The sequence below is a fragment of the Barbatula barbatula genome, assembly GCF_947034865.1.
Source record: "Barbatula barbatula genome assembly, chromosome: 8".
In the NCBI taxonomy this organism is placed as follows: domain Eukaryota; kingdom Metazoa; phylum Chordata; class Actinopteri; order Cypriniformes; family Nemacheilidae; genus Barbatula; species Barbatula barbatula.
Window position 1 is genome coordinate 16627392 of NC_136771.1, and position 22806 is coordinate 16650197.

The 22806-nt window shown below is 37.1% G+C and overlaps 1 protein-coding gene across 2 annotated transcripts; it reads left to right on the plus strand.

Moving 5' to 3' along the window:
- On the plus strand, positions 1-22800 carry usp53b (ubiquitin specific peptidase 53b). 2 transcript variants are annotated; one of them, XM_079461868.1, is made up of 18 exons: positions 1-107; positions 3518-4222; positions 4740-4832; positions 6649-6783; positions 7356-7469; positions 7786-7868; positions 8390-8495; positions 9965-10111; positions 10745-10894; positions 11309-11477; positions 13686-13799; positions 13930-14049; positions 15954-16608; positions 17164-17228; positions 18916-18982; positions 19484-20292; positions 21388-21473; positions 22289-22800. In XM_079461868.1, exons 2-17 carry the CDS (start codon positions 4046-4048, stop codon positions 21462-21464), a joined length of 3081 nt encoding a protein of 1026 aa, XP_079317994.1. In that variant the 5' UTR covers positions 1-107; positions 3518-4045; the 3' UTR covers positions 21465-21473; positions 22289-22800. The 2 variants fall into 2 exon arrangements, with proteins under 2 accessions (XP_079317994.1, XP_079317993.1); XM_079461867.1 differs by having other exon boundaries at positions 10-307; positions 22289-22796.
- Positions 22801-22806: the final 6 nt, after the last annotated feature.

Below are 22806 nucleotides of genomic sequence, written 5' to 3' on the forward strand. Positions count from 1 at the left end.
GGGGGCGGAGTCTGAGCTTCTAACTCCACATCCATCAGAATAATCTCCAGCTCAGGATCTACAAGGCCAACACGTCGATGAGTGTGGAGTAGGAAGGCAAGAACACGGTAACAGCTGCGGCATTATTGTTTATAAGGCCTGTAAAATACTCTTATGGATTTATCGCGCTTTATGACCGAGCAATGAAGGATTCCGACATCAAGTAACTTGAGCTAAGCGTGCAGAATGAACTCTCAGCTTGTCTGGTGTATGGAGAAACACGTTTATAAAAGCAGGATTTGATCGCCAGGAAACTGGACACGTGTAGGTAAGCCGTGTTTGTGAATGAACTGCTGTGCCTTATCTCGGGTTATCATAGGCGCGTTCTAATGCCCAAAAATGCGGCATTGAGCAGGTCACCGGATGCGCATGCGCAGTTTCATGGTGTACGGGCATGCTGGAGCGTTTTTCTGTTTTTGTTTATCATCTCCTTTATCCAAATACAGTTACATAGCAATCTCATACGCCTTCTGTTGCATACCTTCATTGAAGAAAATCCTGCTTGTCAGCAAAGGAAATATCACATTTTGCCGCGTTTCAGTGTGTGTTTACAAATACTGTAAAGGCAGACTTGACTTAAATCCGTTGTTTTTTAACTATTGGGTGCTTCAGGATTTCTTTACCCTCCAATAATAACCGTAACACAATTTGTTATTAATTTAGCAAGCAGTGTTGTTTCATAAACAGTATGTCCTAAATGATAATAGTGTACTTTTCTATTTAAACTACAATTTCAACGCTTGATGGAACAATTAGTCTCCTTTGTTGTATTTACTTTTTGTCAGGTGCATATCAGAAGCACAAAAATGCCTCAGAAAACCTTTTATTCTGGCACATCTTTATGTCATATATCCTGGATTTTTTGTGATAACTAAGGGGCAAGAATGCAGCGTCAGTGCTGCAGCTGCCTACAGCCCATCATTTTCATGCAGTAGCCATGGCAATGGTCCAGCATTTACAGTAATATACTGCGACACTGCGGCAACAAGTTCCACATTCATCCTGACCCTGGACACAGAGGATCTGGTTGAAGGATTGGCGCTTAAAACTGAACACCAGTCAGATTTCTGTGCACGATACTCAGCCATTATCAATGATACTGCTAAACCTCTTGCTGCTTTAAATGATGTCTATTTAAAGACATCACAGTGATCACACATTTATGTATGTTTGATATTCGATCAACTGTGGAATAACAGATAATATGATACCATACAAGTATTTCTTGACTGAAATGGGCTTTGTGGTTTACGTCAGGATTAAAATGTCAGGCATACGCTGTCCATATTTTATGAGTTAAAGCACAAGTGCAAGCAGCATGTGAAATGTCAGTAGTTAAGATTGTTCAAGCATTCAGTAGCCTACTAAAAATGAGAGTTGATAATGAAACACAGAAGAAACATTTTTTTAGATTCTTCTAAAATATTCTAAAGTTACATAGAAATGCAGGTATCCTAATTCATGGTCTTTAAAATGACCTGTTTCTGCATTGATTACTAATAAAATGTGGTCTGTGGTGCAGTTATAGTCAAACAACCAGACTAGATCATTCTGCAAATGCTGTTGTTAGACAATTAGCTGAATTTAGCTGAAATGTCAGTTAAATTATTCAGAAATTACATTTGTAACCATTTAACTTTTAGATTTGTGAATTATGTTTTGACAGTATTACAGGTAACCCTTAATCAAATGTCATTCATGCTTATAATTCTTCAAATAGTAAATATAAACATTCCTCTATTAAAAAAAGGGAAAAACAAATGCTTTTGTAAGTATCCATTACAGTAGAGAGGGGATGTCTAAGGTTTTTAACCAAAAATCATTATAGCTGCCGTTTTATTTATTTTATCTGTTACGTTTGTCATTATGCCTCTCAGCACTGGGGTAAATACAAGTAATGGATTAGTATTTGATGTTACATGGGTGGTTTGTTCCAAAAATGACCATTTCATGCCACTGCAATAATTGTAATATGAAATACACTGTACAATATATAAAAGCAGTGTTTACTATCCAATATACACACACAAAGTGACTTATGTTGTACCTGGTGTAATTGTATCAGGCAGAATGAAACAACTGGACAGAATTATTGGGGGCACTGTATTTGAGTATGTTTTCGTTCTGACAGTTCGGCAGTACTTTTTGGAAAGCTGAATGATAGAGTGAGCAGAGTATTAGAGGTCTTGATCTTGACTCATGAAGGCCCTGGAGGCAAGGCAAACAGCAACCGATAATTTTCTGACTTGAGCATGCAATACAGTTGTCTGCTCATGTGTCAGATCATGTGCTGAGGCTGACCCACACCAGACTGTTATGGTTATGGTCTAGTTGTAAAACTCAGCAGGCCATACCTGTTGCTTTCTTTTGGTAAGGAAATATTTAATCCACATTAGAAATGTGGATTAAAACGGCATGGATCAGGAATTTTCCCACATTCAGAATAGTTAGTTTTTTAGAGAGATGAGGAGCAATATGCCTTAAATGCTATATGAGAAAGGTACATTGCAGTCCTGATTAGGACAAAATGGAAATAAGGTGTATGATGTGTGGGACATGTTAGCTCTGATTTATTCAAAACTATAGAGCGTTTCATCGGACAGACACACGCCTGACCCCCAGTTAACTTCCGGTTTGTGTTTGGCAAGTGTCTAATAATATAACTTTTTATGTTTATTTAATGTATGTTAATATTACTTTGTATCATTATTTATTAACGGTTCTTTTCGGTTTCTTTTGATTGTTATCAGAAATAATCTACAGGCACTATATTGTTTGTGAAATTGTACCGGAAGTCTAGTTGGGTTCACAAAAGTGTGCATGCGCAGTAACGTTTGCTTATGTTGTTAAAATGAAACCTTCTATAATAAATTTCTTTCAGATTATTAATATTCAATGAATTAAGCTGTTTGGTTATGGTAGGTTATGTTCCGAGTTTAACCACTGAAAATCCACCTATTTAACTTAGTATTTTTAGCTATTGACCTGTAGACCTGAAGATACTATGAGGCATACTCTCATAACTGCTGTATTGTAGCATACAGAGTTCTGAAAGAGCAAACGGGCAATTCTAAACAAATTTCAGCCTTACCATTACCATGTTTTTCACCATACTAATATCACAGATCTCAACATTTGGTGCTTTAAATACCATATGAAGATTATTTTATTTGTAATGCATGATTTTCCATAGTCAGTTAAGTGCCGCTTTTAGAATTATAGAACGCAAAATGTCATATCCATAAAGCTGGAATTCCCCAAACAGTTTTTTGTGGAATTCAAGAGTTAATAGTACTCTGTATGATCCACAAAAAAAAACCTATAGAAAATGTTGCTTTTTATTGCAATGGGAGTTCTTGTTATAACAACATATAAAATGTCTGTTGTAATCTGAAGTACCTTTTAATCATTTAATAACATTGATTTTCCTTTCTTTTATAACATCTAATCTAATCTTTCTTTTCCCCTCTCTCCCTAGGTCTTCCTTTATTTGCCATTGTTTTACCTCAGTGCCGGTCTTAAGGAGTACTTATGGATAACCCCCTTCAATGACATCCGTTGACTTTGCTGGAAATGCTGAGGAGAGTAATGGATTTATTTTTACATCTGCATCCCTACCCTTATTGCCAGAGTGCCTGGATGCAGTTAAACCCAAACAAACAGAGACATAGTGTATTCATTGTCATAGTAATAGCAGGACTGCTAAAGCAATGTGCGGCGACTTGTGGCTAGATGTCAAACGCTCACATTAAATGAAAAGCCGTTTTGTTGAATGATTCGCTCATATCCCAATGGTGTGCTTTCCAATCCTGCACATTGAACGAATTGCAGTACAGTATAACAGTTTTACTTGGTTGGTATTGCCACTAGAGCACTGTGAGGTTGTCCGCTCTGTCAGGTACTGGGACTGCTGGGCACTAATGTTGCCCAAGACAGATACATCAACCTCAAGTTGCTTGAGTAATTGACTCCGGCTGTCAGCTGGAGAGGGTCAGGCTCCAATCTTATGGCATGGGTCAAACTGTTTAAAAAGCCTGCAGGCAGCATGGCCGGTACCGGTGCCTGTAGCGGGACTGGGCTAGGCAAGTCCTACCAGCCAGGCAGCATGATCTCGCTCGCCCTGACCAAAGGTCTTCTTAATGAGCCAGGCCAGAACAGCTGTTTCCTCAACAGTGCTGTGCAGGTGAGTGATGACAATGTATGGTGGTGGATGATTGGGCAAAAAAAAGGATTGGGATCTTAAGAGCCCCCATATCCTTCTATTATAGTGCACTATTTTAGGGGACTGCCATTTTTAGTGGTGTCTGAAACTTTACTGGACATTGTTGATTTATTCAATCCCATGAGGCAATGTGATAATGAGCCCCTAATAACCCCTACCCATTTACTGTGAGGGTTGCGCTGAATGAATTTCTGCATAGCAGAAAAAGATAGATGCACTCAAATCGTTAGTTTTCTAATACACCTTCAAGTGAACAGTCTTGATAATATAGGAAAGAGTAAAATCCTGATTGGGGGGAATGGGGCGATTCTGGACTGTCAGTGGCAACTCTGGTCCTGAACCCCTAGACACTGCACTTTTTTGATAAATTTTTGAGCATGTATAGAAATGGCAAAAAAACTATATATGGTTTGAACATGGATGGAACATGGTGTTGTATGGTACTGCTGTGTACAAATTAAACACCAGTTTCTTATAGGTTCTTTGGCAGCTTGACATCTTCAGGAGGAGCCTACGGCAGCTCTCTGGCCATTTCTGCTTGGGTGATGCCTGTATTTTCTGCGCTTTAAAAGTGAGTACATAAAGGTTTCTGGCTGCTGTATTTAGACAACATTATTTGGCATCATTGACAAGCTTCCAACACCTTCTTTAAAAAAATGTTTATACATTTTTGTTTATGAAACAGTAACAGGAGACTTTAGAACACATAGAACAAAGGAATAACTGGATGTTATGTTAAGTTAATTTATGCCTGGGACACTATAGATGATAAGAGATCAGATTTAAAATCTATGGGAGACCACAGACATCAGGAGAATTTTATGTTTGAGTCTTGTTGGAGAAGGCTAGATATTTACTATTTGGGATTGGGGTGCAAACGTGATTGGGAGCAGTAAAATAATCTAAATGATACCACATACATATTTAAGGATTTTAATGCAAAAAGTCAGTTGCGATATGCTATGAATTCGCTGGGGGTGCAAAGTAAAGTCTTCAGGTGTGTGGCCAGCCTTATTTACCTACATTCAACTTTAACTAAACTTGAAACATTTGTATACAATATTACAAAACTTTTCACTGTTATGTTCTGTGGTTTATTGTGTAATTTTTGGGTCGTTTTCAGTATTGTTATACACTGTTATTAACCACATATATAATCAAAGTTGCGTTCAATAGCTTTACACAATGTTATTAACAACTTATATATTTTAATAGTTCACATATATACTTTCGCAGTATTAAGAAGTATTCATAAGAACTAGAATAATTATGTATAAGTGATATGATCTGAGTGATCTGAAACCACATTTAACCAAAAATGATTGTGTACGAATGAGATTATGCGGTTGGTTTAATGTCAGAACCATAAAACCACAAGATTATACGGATGATTTAATGCTATAATCAGTATACTTAATCAATGATCATTTATTTACACTTATTAAGCATGTTTTATATTCAATAACTATTTACTTACACTTATGTTTTAGAGAACAGCATTTTAAAACCCAGGCCTGTCTGAGACCTTAGAAGCGCATGACCATTCTATTTGAATTGACGCATTATGTACATACAAGGCAAGTAGAGGACTTGTTCTATTGTGATCCATTTTTTGCCCAGATACAGGCAGGTTATTTAAAAGATCAGGTCCTCATCGTCCGAGGATCATGGGTATTCCCTCTCATGATGACTTTCTTATTTTGTAGCCGCAGGAGCATCATATGTGTCTCATGATGTTTTTAATTTTGAACAATCATGACGCATGACTGTTTAACTTGTGACACTCTCAGTCTAAAATTGAAACATTGTATACAATGAGCCATATGTTTTAAAAAAAAAAGGGATTACTGATAGGCTAACCACAAGTAAAAAACGTATTTGACTGCTGGAAATCTATTGCTGGAAAGCCATGTCAAGTAATGTAAAGATAACAGGAACATATCTGATTGGTTTAAGAGAAGCCCCCCTTTCCGAAATTTTACTATAACTATGTGCTGGAAAACACTAACTTTAAATGCTTTGGGAAGATCTCACTTTGTTTGGCTGGCGCAAATAAAGTTAATTCTTTGACATCTGGACCCTCCTTGTCTGATCAGTTTTTTAAAGCTACAAGATCAACTTTCCACAATTTATTTAGTGGTTGTTATTAAAGTTAACACACCTGAATCATTAAATCAAGGTTTGTATACTGTATGCTGTCTGTTAGAGTTGGAGCAAAACAGTAAGAGACAAAAAATGTGCAGTATTTGAATTTAAGTCAGCTTGCTGCTGTAGGACACAACCAAACAGGCAAAAAACACAAAATGTCTCTCTAAAAACTATAACTGCATTTCTGAGTTTGTGAGTGAGAGGTTTATGGCACTCTTCGCCTCTGTTTCTATTTGCAGAGCATTTTCTGTCAGTTCCAGCAGAGTCGAGAACGGGCTCTGCCGTCAGACACCTTGCGTCTTGCTCTGGCCGAGACCTTTAAAGATGAGCAGCGCTTCCAGCTGGGCATCATGGATGATGCTGCAGAGTGTTTTGTATGTCTAAAGTGGTTTATACATCATCACTGTGTCAATTTAACTCATTAAAAATAGATCAGGGTCACTGCTGGCGTTCACTGGTTGTGACCATCAGAATTGTGATTTCAGATTTCATGAGCTTTGCAGTTTGTGTTTTATAGTGAAAACTAAACAAAATAAAATCGTTGATGACATTTAAGCATCATAATAGTGAACACAATGACGTTAAAAGTACAATCTCTGGTCCACCAAGAGACTGTATAGATTTTGGGCCGTACAGATTTCTAGATACAGATTTTGTTTTATACGTGTTGGGTGCATTGGCTAGCTATAAATTGTATGAGGAGTCAAAGATAATCGCTGAATAATTATAATCTTATGGACATTATTATTTTTTTTTTAGTTGTGCTGTGTCTTTAATCTACTTTGTGTTATACTGCTTATTCTTATAATAATGACGATTATGACAAAAACAACAGTAGGAACCATCAGATTACAGCTAAAAATAACTCTAAAAAACAGTCAGTTATCAACATAATCCCATTCCCCATTGATCATTGGTGTTCTTTTCTGTACATTTTGGGAGACAGGAGAACATTCTGGAAAGGATACACCTGCACCTTGTGTCTGACTCGGCAACAGAAATGTGTACTTCCAAATCATGCATCACCCACCAGAAGTTTGCCATGACTCTCTATGAGCAGGTACTTTGTCTCTGACTCATGTTCATTGTTGCAATTGCATAATACTATTGACTTTTCACACAAATAATGCAATTATTAACCCTTCGATATTTCAATTATTTCGAGGAATTCAATTCTCAATTGCAAACAGTGTTTATATGCTATACAAATTGTGAAAAGCTCTAGCTAAAGACCAAAATATGACTTGTGCTTTATACAGGATGTTATATGTTTATGTTACTAATCCACAGTAGTCTATTAAATTACAATGTATGGGATGTTTCTGCTGTTATATTTGTTTGGTTAGACCCTCACTGTAGTTTCTTTTCATGTATAGTTTGTTTGTCGTAGTTGTGGGGCATCATCAGACCCTCACCCTTTCACTGAGCTTGTGCACTATGTGTCCTCCACAGCACTCTGGTGAGTCAAATCATCAAGTGGTTTGTATTGTGTAGAGAAAGTTTTCTTAGGTCCAGTTAACAAATATTCCTCCAAATATGACTGTACTGTATGTGCTCTCTTTTTAACAACATCAGTTGTTAAGAACCCTAAAAATGAAAGTTCTGGACTACGGCGAAACCCATTTACTTCTATTGTACAAACCAATGCAAGTGAATGGGTACCGTCGTTGTTCGGTTACCAACATTCTTCAAAATATCTTTTGTGTTCTGCAGAAGAAAGAAAGTCACACAGGTTTGAAATGACAAGAGGGTATGTAAATGATAACAGAATTTTTATTTTTGGGTGAACCAGTCCTAAGTGGATAGTGTCCCATTGACCCGTTTTAACCATCTCATGGAAATTGTCGTCTCTGACAGGGACAAAAGATCAAATTTGACAGCTCGAGAAACTGCTTAAAAAACATTGCTTGCAGTGAAGAGTTTAGGTTACATTTTTTTACATCGTCTACAATTAATGCTTCCTCTGTGCTCTTTCATCAGTCAACAAGTGGAGCGTGTCCTGGAGAAGACAGACAGACTGCGCTCAGACATGTTTGGTGAACTGCTGCAGGCAGCTAACACTATTGGAGATCTCCGTAACTGCCCTGTATACAAACTTTTATTTTCTTTAAACAAGTTGCATGCTCACCCAATGCTGCCACATTTGTTTATACTGTCTTTTTTAGAGTGTCAGACACGATGAACTGAAATAATGTCTTACTTAATGTAATCCCTGGTTCTTTGATAACAGAGTGAACGGTTAGGCATGACTAAATCCCAATTCAGACTGTACTTGTTTTCTAAACAGGTTTGAGTTACAATTCATATCACCTGATATCTGTGATTCCTGGAACTGATTCGGACAGGACTGAGATTTCTCTGTATATTACAGAAATTAAGACATTTTGCAGAACGTTGGTAACCAACAACAATGTCTCTTATTGACTTCCATTGTATGGACGATTCGACAGAATCATCATCTTTTGTGTACCACAGAAGAAGGAAAATCATTTAGGGTTTGAACCACTTAAGGGTAAATAATTAATGACAGTTTCTTAATTATTTAACTCATTTATTTCATTTCAGCTAACCCAATTGAAACTCAACCCTGTTTTTAAATTCAACTTCTGTTGAAACACCATGATCTGTTGTCAAAGAACCTGAGATTATGACAACCATAATTCTTGTTCAAACCTTGCTCTGTGTTAATATGAAAGCAAGTCACGAAATGTTGATATCCCTCATTTTCTCATTCTCCGGCTGTATGCCATAAACTGTCACCTGATATGTGTCTTCCAAGATTTTTGCTTACCAACCACACTTAAATATTAAGCCAACACCTTAAAAAGTTGAAACGGGAAAACAGGAAATGCTTCTGGACCATTGTTGTTCAAGCTCCTATTCAAGCTTATCTGCTGCTGGTTTCTTCTTGGAGTGAACACATCAACAGGAAACAAGAACAAAACGACAACAAGAAATAAGAAATACACACTGTCAAATATTGCTATTTTTACTTCCAGACTAAAGTCTGCCTTAAATGCTAAAACAAATTGGCTTTACATGTAATTTGAATTTAAATTATAGTTAACCGATTTACTACTAGCATTTTATATAACTTTTTAAATATAAACTTCCACTTCATTTTATAAGATAATTTCAATTTAAGTGACTTGTGACATTTTTTAAGTGCAGGTTTTAATTTTATAGTGCAAGTTTACAAAATAAAAGTAAAGGGTTAAACAGGCACACATGTACAAAAGGATTGTTTGGCTCGGTTTTGTTTTAAAATTTGCAATAATAGCACTTTTCTGAAAATATTCTACATTATCTTTATTGTGTCTGTTCATGTGGATAAAGACACTGTACTGTTACTTGTTGTTAAAAGCGTATCATGTCCCTAAACCTTTTTTCCATCCCTACTCCTCTGTCCAGTCTTTGAAATCCTCTTGAGATTTTTTTTATTAATATCTAACATTAATCAAAATGTTGATTTACTGAATAACTTATTGTTGTGTATTTTTACCTCTAAATATAATTTAGACAAATGTAATTTAGTAATGCTCTTGTGGATTGCAGAGTAACTGTGGGCAGAGAATCAAAATCCGCCGCGTGCTGATGAACTGTCCAGAGATTGTCACTATTGGCTTTGTCTGGGATGCTGAACAGTCTGACCTCACTGAAGACGTCATTCGCTCACTAGGCCCAAACCTCAATCTCTCTGGGGTGAGGGTCAAATCTCTGCATGACTGCCTCTGAGAATGGATTTTCCTTACAAGAGTTTTATTTTTTATGAATTTTGATTCAATTACATGCAGGAGGATTATGTTATATGTCTATACATCGTTAAACAGGCAATTACATTTACTCTTAACACTTAATCTGACAAAACAAACAAAATGTATCATATATTATAGACAATTAGGTATAGAATGTTGCATGGTTGAGAAAGTCCAACAGTATGGGAATTTCCCATCACACAGGCAACAGGAAAATATTCAAAATTTCTTCGGGCTATACTTTCATTACAAAATTGTGATTTTAAGCATTTACACTTTTATATCCAGGACCTTCTATTGTTATTTCAACCGGTTTTAATTCCTGGCCATATGAGTGCATGGCGATATTACATAATGTCTAGGTCACTATATCAAAGAAGACAATTACTGTATAAACCTTGACACATTATGACTCAATCATGCATGTCGTTTAAAGGTGAAATGCAAAAGGCTTTTTACTGAGAATAAAAATGGTAATGACTATATATATTGGACAATTTCTGTAGCTTAAACTGGAAAGCACAGTGCTTTAGAATGGCTTTCTCATCTTTCATGTTTTTATTGTTCTCTCTTTCCTCAGCTGTTCTATAGAGTGACTGATGAAAATGCCAAGAAACGAGATCTCCACCTGGTGGGAATGATCTGTTACTCTAGTCGACATTATTTAGCGTTCGCTTATCACAGCAAGTCTTCCAAATGGATCTTTTTTGATGATGCAACTGTAAAAGAGGTATTTAGCACACATAATACAACAAAATCTTTTAGAGTAGGATTTTCTGTAAAGCCAGGGTGCAATTTTAAGGCTAGGAGGATGACTGAAAATAATGCATCGACTTATTTTAACTAACCAAAATGGCACAGAACATCTTAACTCCCAAGGACATTTGTTATCTGGAATTAGACAAAAGAGAGGGTGGTATTTTTGAATGGTTTTGAAAACCAGACTGTTTCATCAAAACTAAACTTTTGACAGGTAGATGTAGGTGACATATTGGAAAGATTTAGTTACTTTAATGAAAATGACTGATTATACAGTGCACAAGATTGCTTAAATACTGGGTAGTGACACTTTTACAATCTTTATCAGTAATATGACCGAAGCCAGTGCAACAAAAAAGGTCAGATTTTCTCTTTCAATATTTAGATTGGCTCCAAGTGGAAAGATGTGGCATCTAAATGTATCCGGGGTCACTTCCAGCCACTTCTCCTGTTCTATGCCAACCCGGATGGTACTGCAGTGTCTAATGAGGATGCTCCCAGACAGACCACCATGTTGTCCCGTTATAACTCCCCCCTTAATGGAAAAGTGCCAGGTGAGACTACCTCTCATAGTGGATTCAAATCTGTGTAAACAGAAATGCACCAATCTTCTCTCATAATAAGAGTTTCTATCCAACAAATGACAAAACATGTTAATCAAGCTATTGTGCATAATAATGATACATTAAATTACTTAAGAGACTTCTGTATTACAAAGAAACTTTGTATAAAAGAATGTGCAGACTTCCTTTTGAAAGGAGCTGAGAGTTACGTAAACCGTGCATTTTTCCATTCCAACGTTCTGTTTCTGTGTTTGATTTTGAGCACAAATCCCAGTTTTATGGTGAGAGTTTGTTGGGTGGATGAGTTGATTTCTGCATGGGTCTCTGAACTCTAGAGGACAGGGATTATCACCCACAGGCTCACTCTCTCTCTGCCTTTCACTTTATCTCTCTCACTCTGTATCTGTCTCTCCTAATCCCTTCACTCTGGCCTCTGCATTGCGCTGTTATCACCCGTCCTCTCCACAAAATTCTCCCTCCATTCTCTCTGCCATTCTTGCATTCCTCTCTCTGATGTGATAAATGGATATTCTGCCCAGGCTGTCATACTCACAAAACCCTTTTGGAATGGGAAAGCATTCTTATTTTCCCATGAATATCTGTAAGTAGTTATACATTTATTTAATTTTTTCTGTTACTTTATTTTTCTGTTTTCTGTGAAAACAGATGGCCATGGAAAGCAAAGTTTTTGCTGTTGTCAAGTACATTTTAATGCGCAGTGGGATGCGGCACAGGGCATAATGCTGCATTGCTGCAAACTATACAACTAATGCAGTTCTACAAGCCATTTTTCATCGGTACTGTTGAACAAATATGTCCACTTAATTACTTTCATGCTCTGTTGGGCTTTTGAGTATCTCACTGAGTCTTTTGGAGACTGTGAAAGGTCTTAATGTATTTGCTGGATTTGTTCCTCTGGTGCTTTTGGAAGGATGTTTAATGTGGGATTTGTGCAACCTTGCTCTTCTGGTCCCTGCTGAGCTTTGTGCTTTAGACTGAACTGGCAACATTTCTGCTGAGCAGAACACCAGTGCTGTCCCTGTAGTGATAGGCCGATTGCAGTGCCATAAGTTTATCAACCTTTTTCCTGTACTCAAATGTAAGAGTATAATACAACATTGCCAATTAAAGTTTGGCTTTAAGTCAATGTTTTTGCTGTCCGTTATTGAATGGGAAACCGCTGCTTTTTATTTTAAATGTATTTGATTTAAAACCAACTAGTATTAACACTGTTGCTGTATTTTTATACTGTATATTTAACAGATGGCTGGAAGTGACCCAGAATACATTTAGATGCCACATCATTCCACTTAACATTTTCATTAAAGTCACATCTTAAGTCCTTTCTTCTCGCTTCCTTTAAATATTAATGGATACACAAATTACAGGAACGATATTAATAAACATTCAAATGTGTGAAAAGTGTGAAGTGGGTTGTCCTCATGGTCAGATTGTTTTGTGTTTTTTAGTCTTGTGTGTAATGTATGTTTTCTTTCACATAACATTTTCTATTTGCTTAGTATTTCAGTTGTTATGTCTTTTGTTACTATGTTATTTAATTGTATTATATCACTGTGTGTACAGTCAGTGGCAGATTTGTTTAGCTATTCACCTGCGGGATGTGCAGTAATCTGTGAGCTTGTTTTTTCCTCCGCAAACATCTGGGGCAGTTTACAGGGTGTCCTATATAAGCACATAATAAGCAAGCGTGTCCTCTTTCTCTTTCAGCAGAAGTTTGCAGACAGAGCAGAGATGTAAAGTAGTTTGAGAGGTCATCTCTACCCAAAGCTGTTTGCTCAATGAAAAATTGCAGTGGTTTATTTGATTACACAATATATCTAGAATCTATTTGTAATCTTTTCATCGTAAACCTTCTGATGGATAGAATATGACAGGATAGACATTGCATAGTACATTTTAACAGGATTATTGTTAAAGTAATACGTTGAAGATAGTGTATTTTCTTCTGTGGAGCACAAAGGGGGTTAGCAGAATGTTTAAACTGCAGTTGTATGACTTTTTTGGAGCTCAACAGCTTCTGGTTACCATATGGGTACACTGTATAAAATGAGCAGCTTGAAGACCTTAACAAAATGAGTAAATTATGTTTTGAAATGCATTGCATACTGTAGTATGGATCCGGAAAAAAAAACGTTTGGTCTAAAGTTTGATTTAATGATTTCTCTCTCTATGATACAGACAGTCAGCTGTCAGGCTCTAGGAAACTGGACAGTGTGCGAGATGTGAGTGTTGGTTCCCAACGAACAAATCAGGGATCCCACAAAACAACAATGCAGTCTTCTACCAATCGGTGTAAGTCATTGACATCAGCACATATCCACACAGTATTCTATGCCTCTATAGGAATTGCATTTGAAAATCACTCTTAATAAAGTACTTTCCAGTATTCATCTTACCAAAATGTTTCTTTTCAATATCCCAGTTAAAGTGCTTCCAGAAAGTCCCAGCAGGTACCGGGAGACTTCCAGGGAATTTTCTCAACGAGGACAGAGGAGAGAGAACGAAAGAAGCTACCGAAGATCTGACTCCCTTCAACACAAAGGTACCTGGAGAATGTCTTTCTGTTCAGAGGTTTCCATTTCAGATGGATGCTGCACATTTGAGGGGCTTGAGGAGATCCCCTATAAAAGCGCTATATAAATTCTCTAAATATAATTATTATTTTTATTATTTCAAAGCTCAGGATATTTTATGTTTTTTTATGAAATACTAGGAGATCTCTGATCTGTTCTACATCTGATCTGATCTAACAAAAATTCAAAGTATATAGAAACATCTGAATACCCCAATCTGTTCATTTTGTTTTTATTCATTTGTTTAGTAAGTGTTAATGTGCGATCAGTCATTACTTCAAATGAACCCTGACAATGTGACCATTACCACTTAGCAAGTGAATTGACTTTAAGACAGTAGAAGAAACCCCATTACAATGTTGTTGTACAAAATTGTTATATTGAGTTTAGCATGTAGAGAAGAACAGTTACAGAGAGAACTTATTCATTAAATTCATCAAACTGTGTTCCATTAGCTCAATTGATAGAGCTTTAGGTTTGCAGTGCAAGGGTTTTGATTCCTTGGGATGACAGGGAAACATTTGTAAATTGAGTGAAATGTAATTCACTTTGGATATAATCCTCTTCCTAATGTGTGAATGGCTGTCCCTACAATCAACATTAGGGTTTGTTTATTCTTAAAGTGTAAACTTTTTAGATGTTCCCTTACTTACCATTTTTCCAATATTGATTGTATTTGGCAGACACTTTTGGATAACTTACAGTGCATTCAAAAAATACTTTTTATCATTATGTGTGTTTCCTAGGATCAAAGCCGAGGTCATCGTGCTGTGTAGTGCTTTACCAACTGAGCTACAGGAATGTAACTTTAGGAATCGCACAGATCGAAACCCACAATGTATTAAAATCTACTTTGTGTGATTTCTTTACTCCCCCACATGATGTTCAACATGTCTCGAGAACTTACGGCATCTTCGAAGCACAAATGAAGATATTTAGGTGAAATCCGAGAGATTTCCAGGCCTCATTATAGACATCATGGTTATAGTTGAGGTCCTAAAGACATTGTTAAATTGGTCCATCTGCGCATAGTGGCTCAGTTGAATTTTTTTGAAGTGACAAGAAGGCTTTATGCGCAAAGAACAAACCAAAATACCGACTTTAATCTATACATTCTCCTCTGCCTGACAAGGTATATGGCGCGCGTTCATGAGAGCACTTCTTCTTCGTCTTCTTGGACGAGAGCACTTTTTTGAGTTGTGAGTTAGAACACTGGCGTCCAATAGGGTCAAGCCTCATGTGGCGTCCAAGAAGAAGATGAAGAAGAAGTGCTCCTGTGAATGTGGGCCATACACTGACAAGTCTGTATTACAAAGTGTCTGTTATACAGTGGTGCCATGGACATTTATTCAGAATTATTCTGAAAATTCTGACCACTAAATGTTGCAAAGTAGTTTGATAGAGACTGCTTTCGAAAAAGCAACCTGGACATCATGCATAAAAAATAAAAATAATTTGGCTAGGGGCATTTGCTGTAACAGACGGAGCAACTAAGGGCAACTTACTCTGGAAATAGTTTAGAGTACTGGCTAACCTCCAAAATAACAGCATACCATCTGTCCTGTTACATAGAGGCTTTAGCAAGAATATATTTCTAAAACGAGTCTTTAATTCATGTCAAAATCACTATATGACTTTTTTTACGTAATCTTTACTCCTACTGTGTTAGGGGAATAAAAAATCGAATTCAGGGCAGTAAATTAAAAAACTAAATGTATCGTACTTGGGCATCAGACTCACGACATCTTTTATAGTAGATGGTGATTAAAAGCTAAACCAGAGTGGTCTCTTCATTGTTTTTCTGTGGATGTCCGAAGAGCAAGCTTTCGATGGAATTTGCCAAAATAAAATGTTTTTGTTTTGTCTTTTTAAGATGTGTTATATCCTCGCTCATCCTCTCCCCCTGAGAATGGCCTGAGATCTCATTCTGACCAGAGGCAAAGAACTCTCCCCTCACGAGTATGTCGAGCCGAGCATTCTTTAACATACCCTCGTGGATCACCCCAGGAGTCTCGCTCAAATCACGGAATGGCAGCCAGCGCCATCCGTCACAACGACTCATCATCTCTCAGCCATCGCGGGTCAGCGAATCTCCCCGAGCGGGACAAATCCAAGCCCTCGTGGAGACCAGTGCGAGAAGTCCTAAATGTCGACAGCGTGTTGAGTGAGCTAGAACGACGTCAGCAGCAGCAACAGCTTGGAAGTCCTCGATGCGTCCGTCGCTTCGGTCAAGAACGAGGTCTGATGAAGGAAAAGCAAAAAGGTCTGATGACTATCTATGAAGATGACTCACGGTTAGAGACGGAAAGCCAAAGCTCCCAGGAGTCCCAGCGCCAGATGATGGCAACGCGGCCTAAAGGCGGAGCTAATGTAGCACAACGGAGCGATAACTGGATGATTCAGAGGACAGAGTCGGGGTACGAGAGCAGTGATAGATTAAGCAGTGGCTCCACCAATCCAGACTCACCAGGTGTGGAGAGCTTCACAGGCAAAGAGCTTAGAGCAAATCAAGATGCACAGCACCTCAGGTAAGTCATATATTAAGGAAAAATACATATTGTCGTTGTAAGCTGGGATGTCTGTAGGACATTTTTCAGGAAATCGAGAAACACTGTACTTTTTAAATGATTCAATACTGTGTTTTCAAAGTTCAAAAACACTTTTTAATACTTTTAATTGATTAAATATTTTAAAAACCCAGTGACAAACATAAAGGGTGAATAATAATAATAATGATTTATGGCAAGAAAATAAAAACCACCAGATACGAGATGTAATTGAAGCTTTGGACTTCATATGCTGTGTGCACACCAATCATGAACAATCGCGTGTCTCGCTCTTTATTACTCGCGGGAAAGGTTCCTTATTTTCATGTGAGTGTCTTCACGCATCTGGACCAGTCAAACTGTAGTTGTCAATGAGCTCTTCGTGCAAATGCCTTGCTCGATTTGAAATTTTTCTACTTGACGCAGGTTTGTGTCTATTTGCGTCTTTGCATTGACTTTGTATGTTATTTACTCACGCAAATCAAATTTGGTGTGAACACAGCATTAATCCTAAATTAATTTTGTCTGTTTCCTTAGGGATCAAGGCCACAATAGTCAAGGTGACTCAAAAATGGAGGCAGTGCAATCTCTATTGTATCATAGTAAGTATTATTTATAAAAAAAAAAAAAAACCCTAGGCCCGGCATCTCATCAGAAATACAGAACAAATAAAGGTCATCCTTACAATCAATCTTCACATTTAGCTTACTTTTAAACTCTAGCCAACCTCTTCAAATGAACAGGAACCACAAATTATAGCATTAAAGTCATCTGTATTTTCATTTGAATTGCTTTAGTCCCAAATGAAAAAAGTAAGGTTAAGTTATACATAGCACTTCCCAAAGTGATCAAAGACGGAAAAAAACAATGACTTAGTGGATATTAGTTTTATAAGAACCCTGCAAAAATAGCAGAAGTGTAAAAAAAGCATCTTTTTTTGACCTACTCTGAGTGGCAGCACAGTAGAAGGAGATATATGCAGTGAAATGAAGTACTTATAGTGGATCCATGACACAGACAACATTCCCCTTTCTGTATTTAATTCCTCTTTCCTGTGATGCAACTCAAATACTCAATGCCACGATCATGGCTTCAATTCCCAGGGAATGCATGGATGCAATAAAACATACTGTTTACCTTGAATGCAATGTAAGTGGCTTTGGATACACTGTAGTATCTGCTAAATGCATAAAATGCATAACAATAAATTTTCTCTAAGTTATCGTAATTTCTATTAATAAAGGGTGCAGATTTAAAAAAATTATTTCCCAAATTAATTTGATGTATGTATAGACTATGCTGTATGAAGCGTCCCGATCTCATTTTCCCTTTTTTTATGCTTTGGAATGGAAATGCTGTTTTGTAGGCTGTTTTTGGTAAAGCTATGTGCAGAACTATATTAGATAATTCCCAAAGAAAGGAGTGCTGCAGAGCCATTAGTCATCTGGAGTGTTTCCACTTTTTTTCCAAGACTTACAGAACTCATTTACAGTTTTGTCATGTATCCTTTGTGTGATTTTATGCAACCCTAATTCTCACTAATTCTACAGCAGTTTGCCAGAAAACTGAGAAAATCCCCATCCATCTCTCTCTCTCTCTCTCTTGCTCTACATCCCCTCCGACTCTGTAAGAGATCAGCTTGAATTTGAAACATCTCACAAAAGAGTGATGCACTATAATGGAACATGGGATTGAAGCAGGAAGAGAGAGACTGTGTACTGTTGTTGCACTGCGGTTGCGTGGCAGTTTCAAAATCAAGCTCTCAATACCTCTGTGTTTCAAAGCTGAATGTTATATTTACCAACCATCTCAGTTTCCCAGAAGGCCTGGAATAATAAAGCTCTGCTTAGCACAGAGGAAAAAAACAGAAGCTTTAAAACCGGCAGGAGAGCACACAGAAAGAGAGAATTACAATTGGCCAGAGAGTAAAAATCCCAAAACATCATCAGTTGTAAAATGTATTCCATGGGCTTACTGAAGCCTAAATCTTAGACTTAGCAGCACATGTCATATCCTGTGGCTCGATCCTCACATGGAGCTCAGCAGGTTGGCAGGAAAGAGATGAATAGTCTGTCTATTTATATATAAGTGAGTAGGATGTGTCCTAGTGAGTGTGTCTGTGCCTGCTGTGATCAGCTGAGGCGGATTTTGGCAGCTCTGTTGCTCTGACACTACACACCTATGCCAGAGAAACAAAAGCAACCTCTTAAGCTTTACTGTCTGGTTTATGTTCATCATTTCAATCTCAGAAAATCTGTTTTTGAATGTATTTCCGTTTGTCTCTTTTAGGCAAACAAGTGGTTAAAATTCAGGGACAGAACTCAGAACATCTCATTAAAGGAAGTCCAAATTCAAGGTATTTACTGGCTTTATCTAAACCTAGCAAATATATCACAAAGTCATTGTCATTGATTGGTGTATTTTTACTTGGTTAATAAAGGCGAAACAGATTAGTTTACCCCAAAATATTAATAAGTACATTAGTGTAAAACAAACATTTGACAAATTTTGAAAATGAAAATAATTTGACACATATGTATTTACAATGGAAGGCAACTATATTTAGCGTATTTTACGTTTTTTGTTTGTAATGATAATCTGGATGGCAAAAATAAATAGCGCTGTCAAACTAAATGTCATAATTAGATGTATTTATTTATAAAAAATTATATAGAAACTTTGTTTATAAATACGAAAAATTAATATGTACAGTACACAGACATATATTATGTAAACACAAACTTTTATTCTGGATTTGATTAATAGCGATGAATCGTTTGACATCCCTAAAAATTATGAAAATCTAAATATACCAAAATAAGGCAACATCTACAGAAAATAATTAATTTTTTTACAGAAGGAAGGTTAGATATTCATCCTGCACTTGCAGGAAAGGGGGCAATGCAGAGAAGGACCCATTGGCCACTGAACTTCAAGCAGAGCAACAGGAAGTTTCCATGCGATGGCATCATAACCCAGAAAGCCCTCTACTGCGACGCTTGGGCAAGATCAGCAGTCCCGAGTGTAACAGTTCTGATGAACTCACAAACCCACTTTCAGAGCCGGAAGACAGCGCTTATCGCTCCAGCACCAGTGAGGTGGCTCCTCACGAATCACCGGGCCTGAATCGCTCCGGTTACATGCAACCAAGGCAAGAGTCCGCCATACCTACATCAATACCAACTCACTCCAAACATGCACAACGACCGATTGAGATAAAGACTCCACCGTTTCGTCCCAGAACCTTACAGGAGATGTCACAGACCGTTTCCAAGGCGTCCGGTCGTGCCGTTCCATCATCACACTCCAACGCAGTACACCGAAGAACAGAAGTCAATTGCACATTCCCAAGCTCATCCGACGTGAGTTCAAAATCAGGCTCTGACCAGGAGAGGGGAGAGCAGGTGTCCAGTGAGCCTGAAGAAAAATCTTGTGGTTGGGAAAAGCCTTCTCCTATTGCGTCCCAAGGATCAGGAGTAGCACTGACCACTTATTTCTCTGTGGATAACTGTATGACAGACACATACAGACTGAAGTATCACCACCAGAGGCCACTGGTTCTCTCAATGCCTGAGCCCAGAGGACCTCTTAGAGACAGGAGAGACTTGGTGCACATGAATTGCACGGAGAGCCAATCGGAGCGTGCCAAAACTAAGCCTGACCCTGGTATGTTAAACCTCATGCTATGAATGATTTCATCTCTTGACTATTGATTTATCTATTTTATACAGTTAAGAATAGCTCAGTCCATACCACTGGTACTTTTTCACAGTTACAGGATTAGTTCAGCTCAAAATGAAGATTCTCTCATAATTTACTAGGACTGCAAGATATATAGAAACACCGCAAATGTGCATATCACAGTGGTTTGCGGAATGGCTGTAATACTTCTAGCAGAGAGGTTGGCGAGACAGGGAGAGACGCTTTTATTTCCCAGAAAAAATGTGTATGCTAGTTATATAACTTTTAGTTTTAAAATATATTGTACTGTATATAATTCGTTTGATTATACAAAATGTCTGCATTATCGTATGTGCATATCCTACATAGCAATTTTTAGCATTTTGTTTGTGTTATCGATATTATGCCATCCCACATACTGTGTATATGATTTCCTTTATTCAGCTGACCACAAAATCATTAAATATTGAAAATCATCAAAACATTCGACACTATGTCCATTTCGAGTTCACAGCATTGGAACATCCTAAAAGCCCTTACATCCATCTCCAAGTGATAAATATATATGCTTTCTTAATCCAAACCGTAGACTTTATAGATAATTCTTATTTAGAGCTCTAAATTCAAGTGTGGTAGCACATTGATTACTTCAAATCTCATTGTGTGTTCTTGCGTGTTTCGTGACCAGTTGTCATGTGATATTTTGTCATGTAACACCAATTCAGTTTCAGTTTGTCTAAATCTGTTAAAAACACTGTTTGGTTTCTCTCACACATTCTTTTGCTTCAGGAGAAATGAATTAATCCACTTGAGTTGTTTTGGCCACTTTTATGATGGATATATGGTTTTTGGAGCTTCAACATTATGGGACCCATTCAGTAAATTTGGGATGGCATGAGGGTCAATTAGGAGAGAATTTCCATTTTTGGGTGAACTAATCCATGAATAACACAGGTTTAGCATCATATAATAAGCAAAATAACCTGCATTCTTGATTTAGACCTCAATATACTGTCAGTTGCCTTTTATGAAAAACGTACGGAATATTAAATACTTAACAAATTAAACTAACCTTTACAGGAAATAGCAACAATAAGCCCACAGCTAAATGGCACCCTGTCTCTTCAAAGGGACTGGATGAACATGGATATTTGTGAAGGTCATGGGTAAGTTATTCTTTGCTTTAAACATTGTGAACTGCACTAAATATTAGGTAAAAATATGCAATCTAAATGTTAGCATGCAAACAAAAATCAAATATACCAAAACATTAAGAAGGTTTAATGATTGTGCTAAATGGCAATTTTAATACAAGTTTAAAATCAAACACTCGAAAGTCTGGATGTGGGTGGAGTTATCACACTGGGGCGTGTCAGAGACCCCATGACGATAGGACCCTTTCATCTTTGCACTTACAAATGTTAAAACCCTGTTTAATAATTAGCATAAAGGTCAAACTACTGTTTTACTATGCCGTTCTTGCTCTTTAGCTGGGCAATTCCAACGTTATGGAGATCGTATTAATAAACAATATATTGAATAATCTGTTTATATTTGATTAAACCCCTGATAATAGAGTCCATACATCAGAAAAATATACAGTCTATACACAAGTTTTTTATTTTAAAAGAGAGGAAATACGGATGTGACAAAAAAGAGAGATTTGGGTAGTTAAACCACCATATATTGATTTGACCTCTCAGTATAGTGTAAAAGACCTTATTTGTATCTTGATGTTGACTTTCGAATGGAATTGCCCAGCTATTTCATATTAAAATTGTATATTACTGAAATCGAACACAACCCAACCCAAACAACAGCAGTGCAAGGAGAGACAATCACAAAATTGTTCTGCTCAGGTTCTCTGCGAATTATAACCTATTTATAATATTTACAGTAAGCATTACAAATTTAACTGGTGCTGTATAATTTAAAATGTTCAAGAAATACATACAATATAATCAGTTTATTTTCTTATTAGGTCCTGGTGAACCAGTGAGAAAGAATTGCCAAAGAAGTTTAGATATCAATTGTTTTGCATTTGTAATTACAATGTAATTATGAAGACAGAAGGCAATGTATGGCAGACTTGTTGTTTCATCTTCCTTGTAAATTGTGACGCCTGATTCTCTTAAAAGAGCCATCCACTGGAGGGCAGTATGCACTTTGGCTTGAAATATTTGCTTGTGAACACGAATGACCATTTTATGCTTAATATTGAATTTATGGAATACCTTTTACTGAACTCCGACTGGTAATATTTAAAGTTTATGTTTAAGTCTATGGCTTTACTTTAACTGCAAATGGACCTTTGTAAATACTCCCTTGAGGTTGTTTGTGGAGTGCCTTCCTGCAATTTTTCATGCAAAATATTCACATGTTGACTCGAAATAAATGAAAGTGTAAAATGATACCCACTTTATATTTTTGGAGATGTCTATGCATTTATTTTTATTCTTTGTTTAATAAACTTCAAATGTTCAATTGTGATTTATTTCT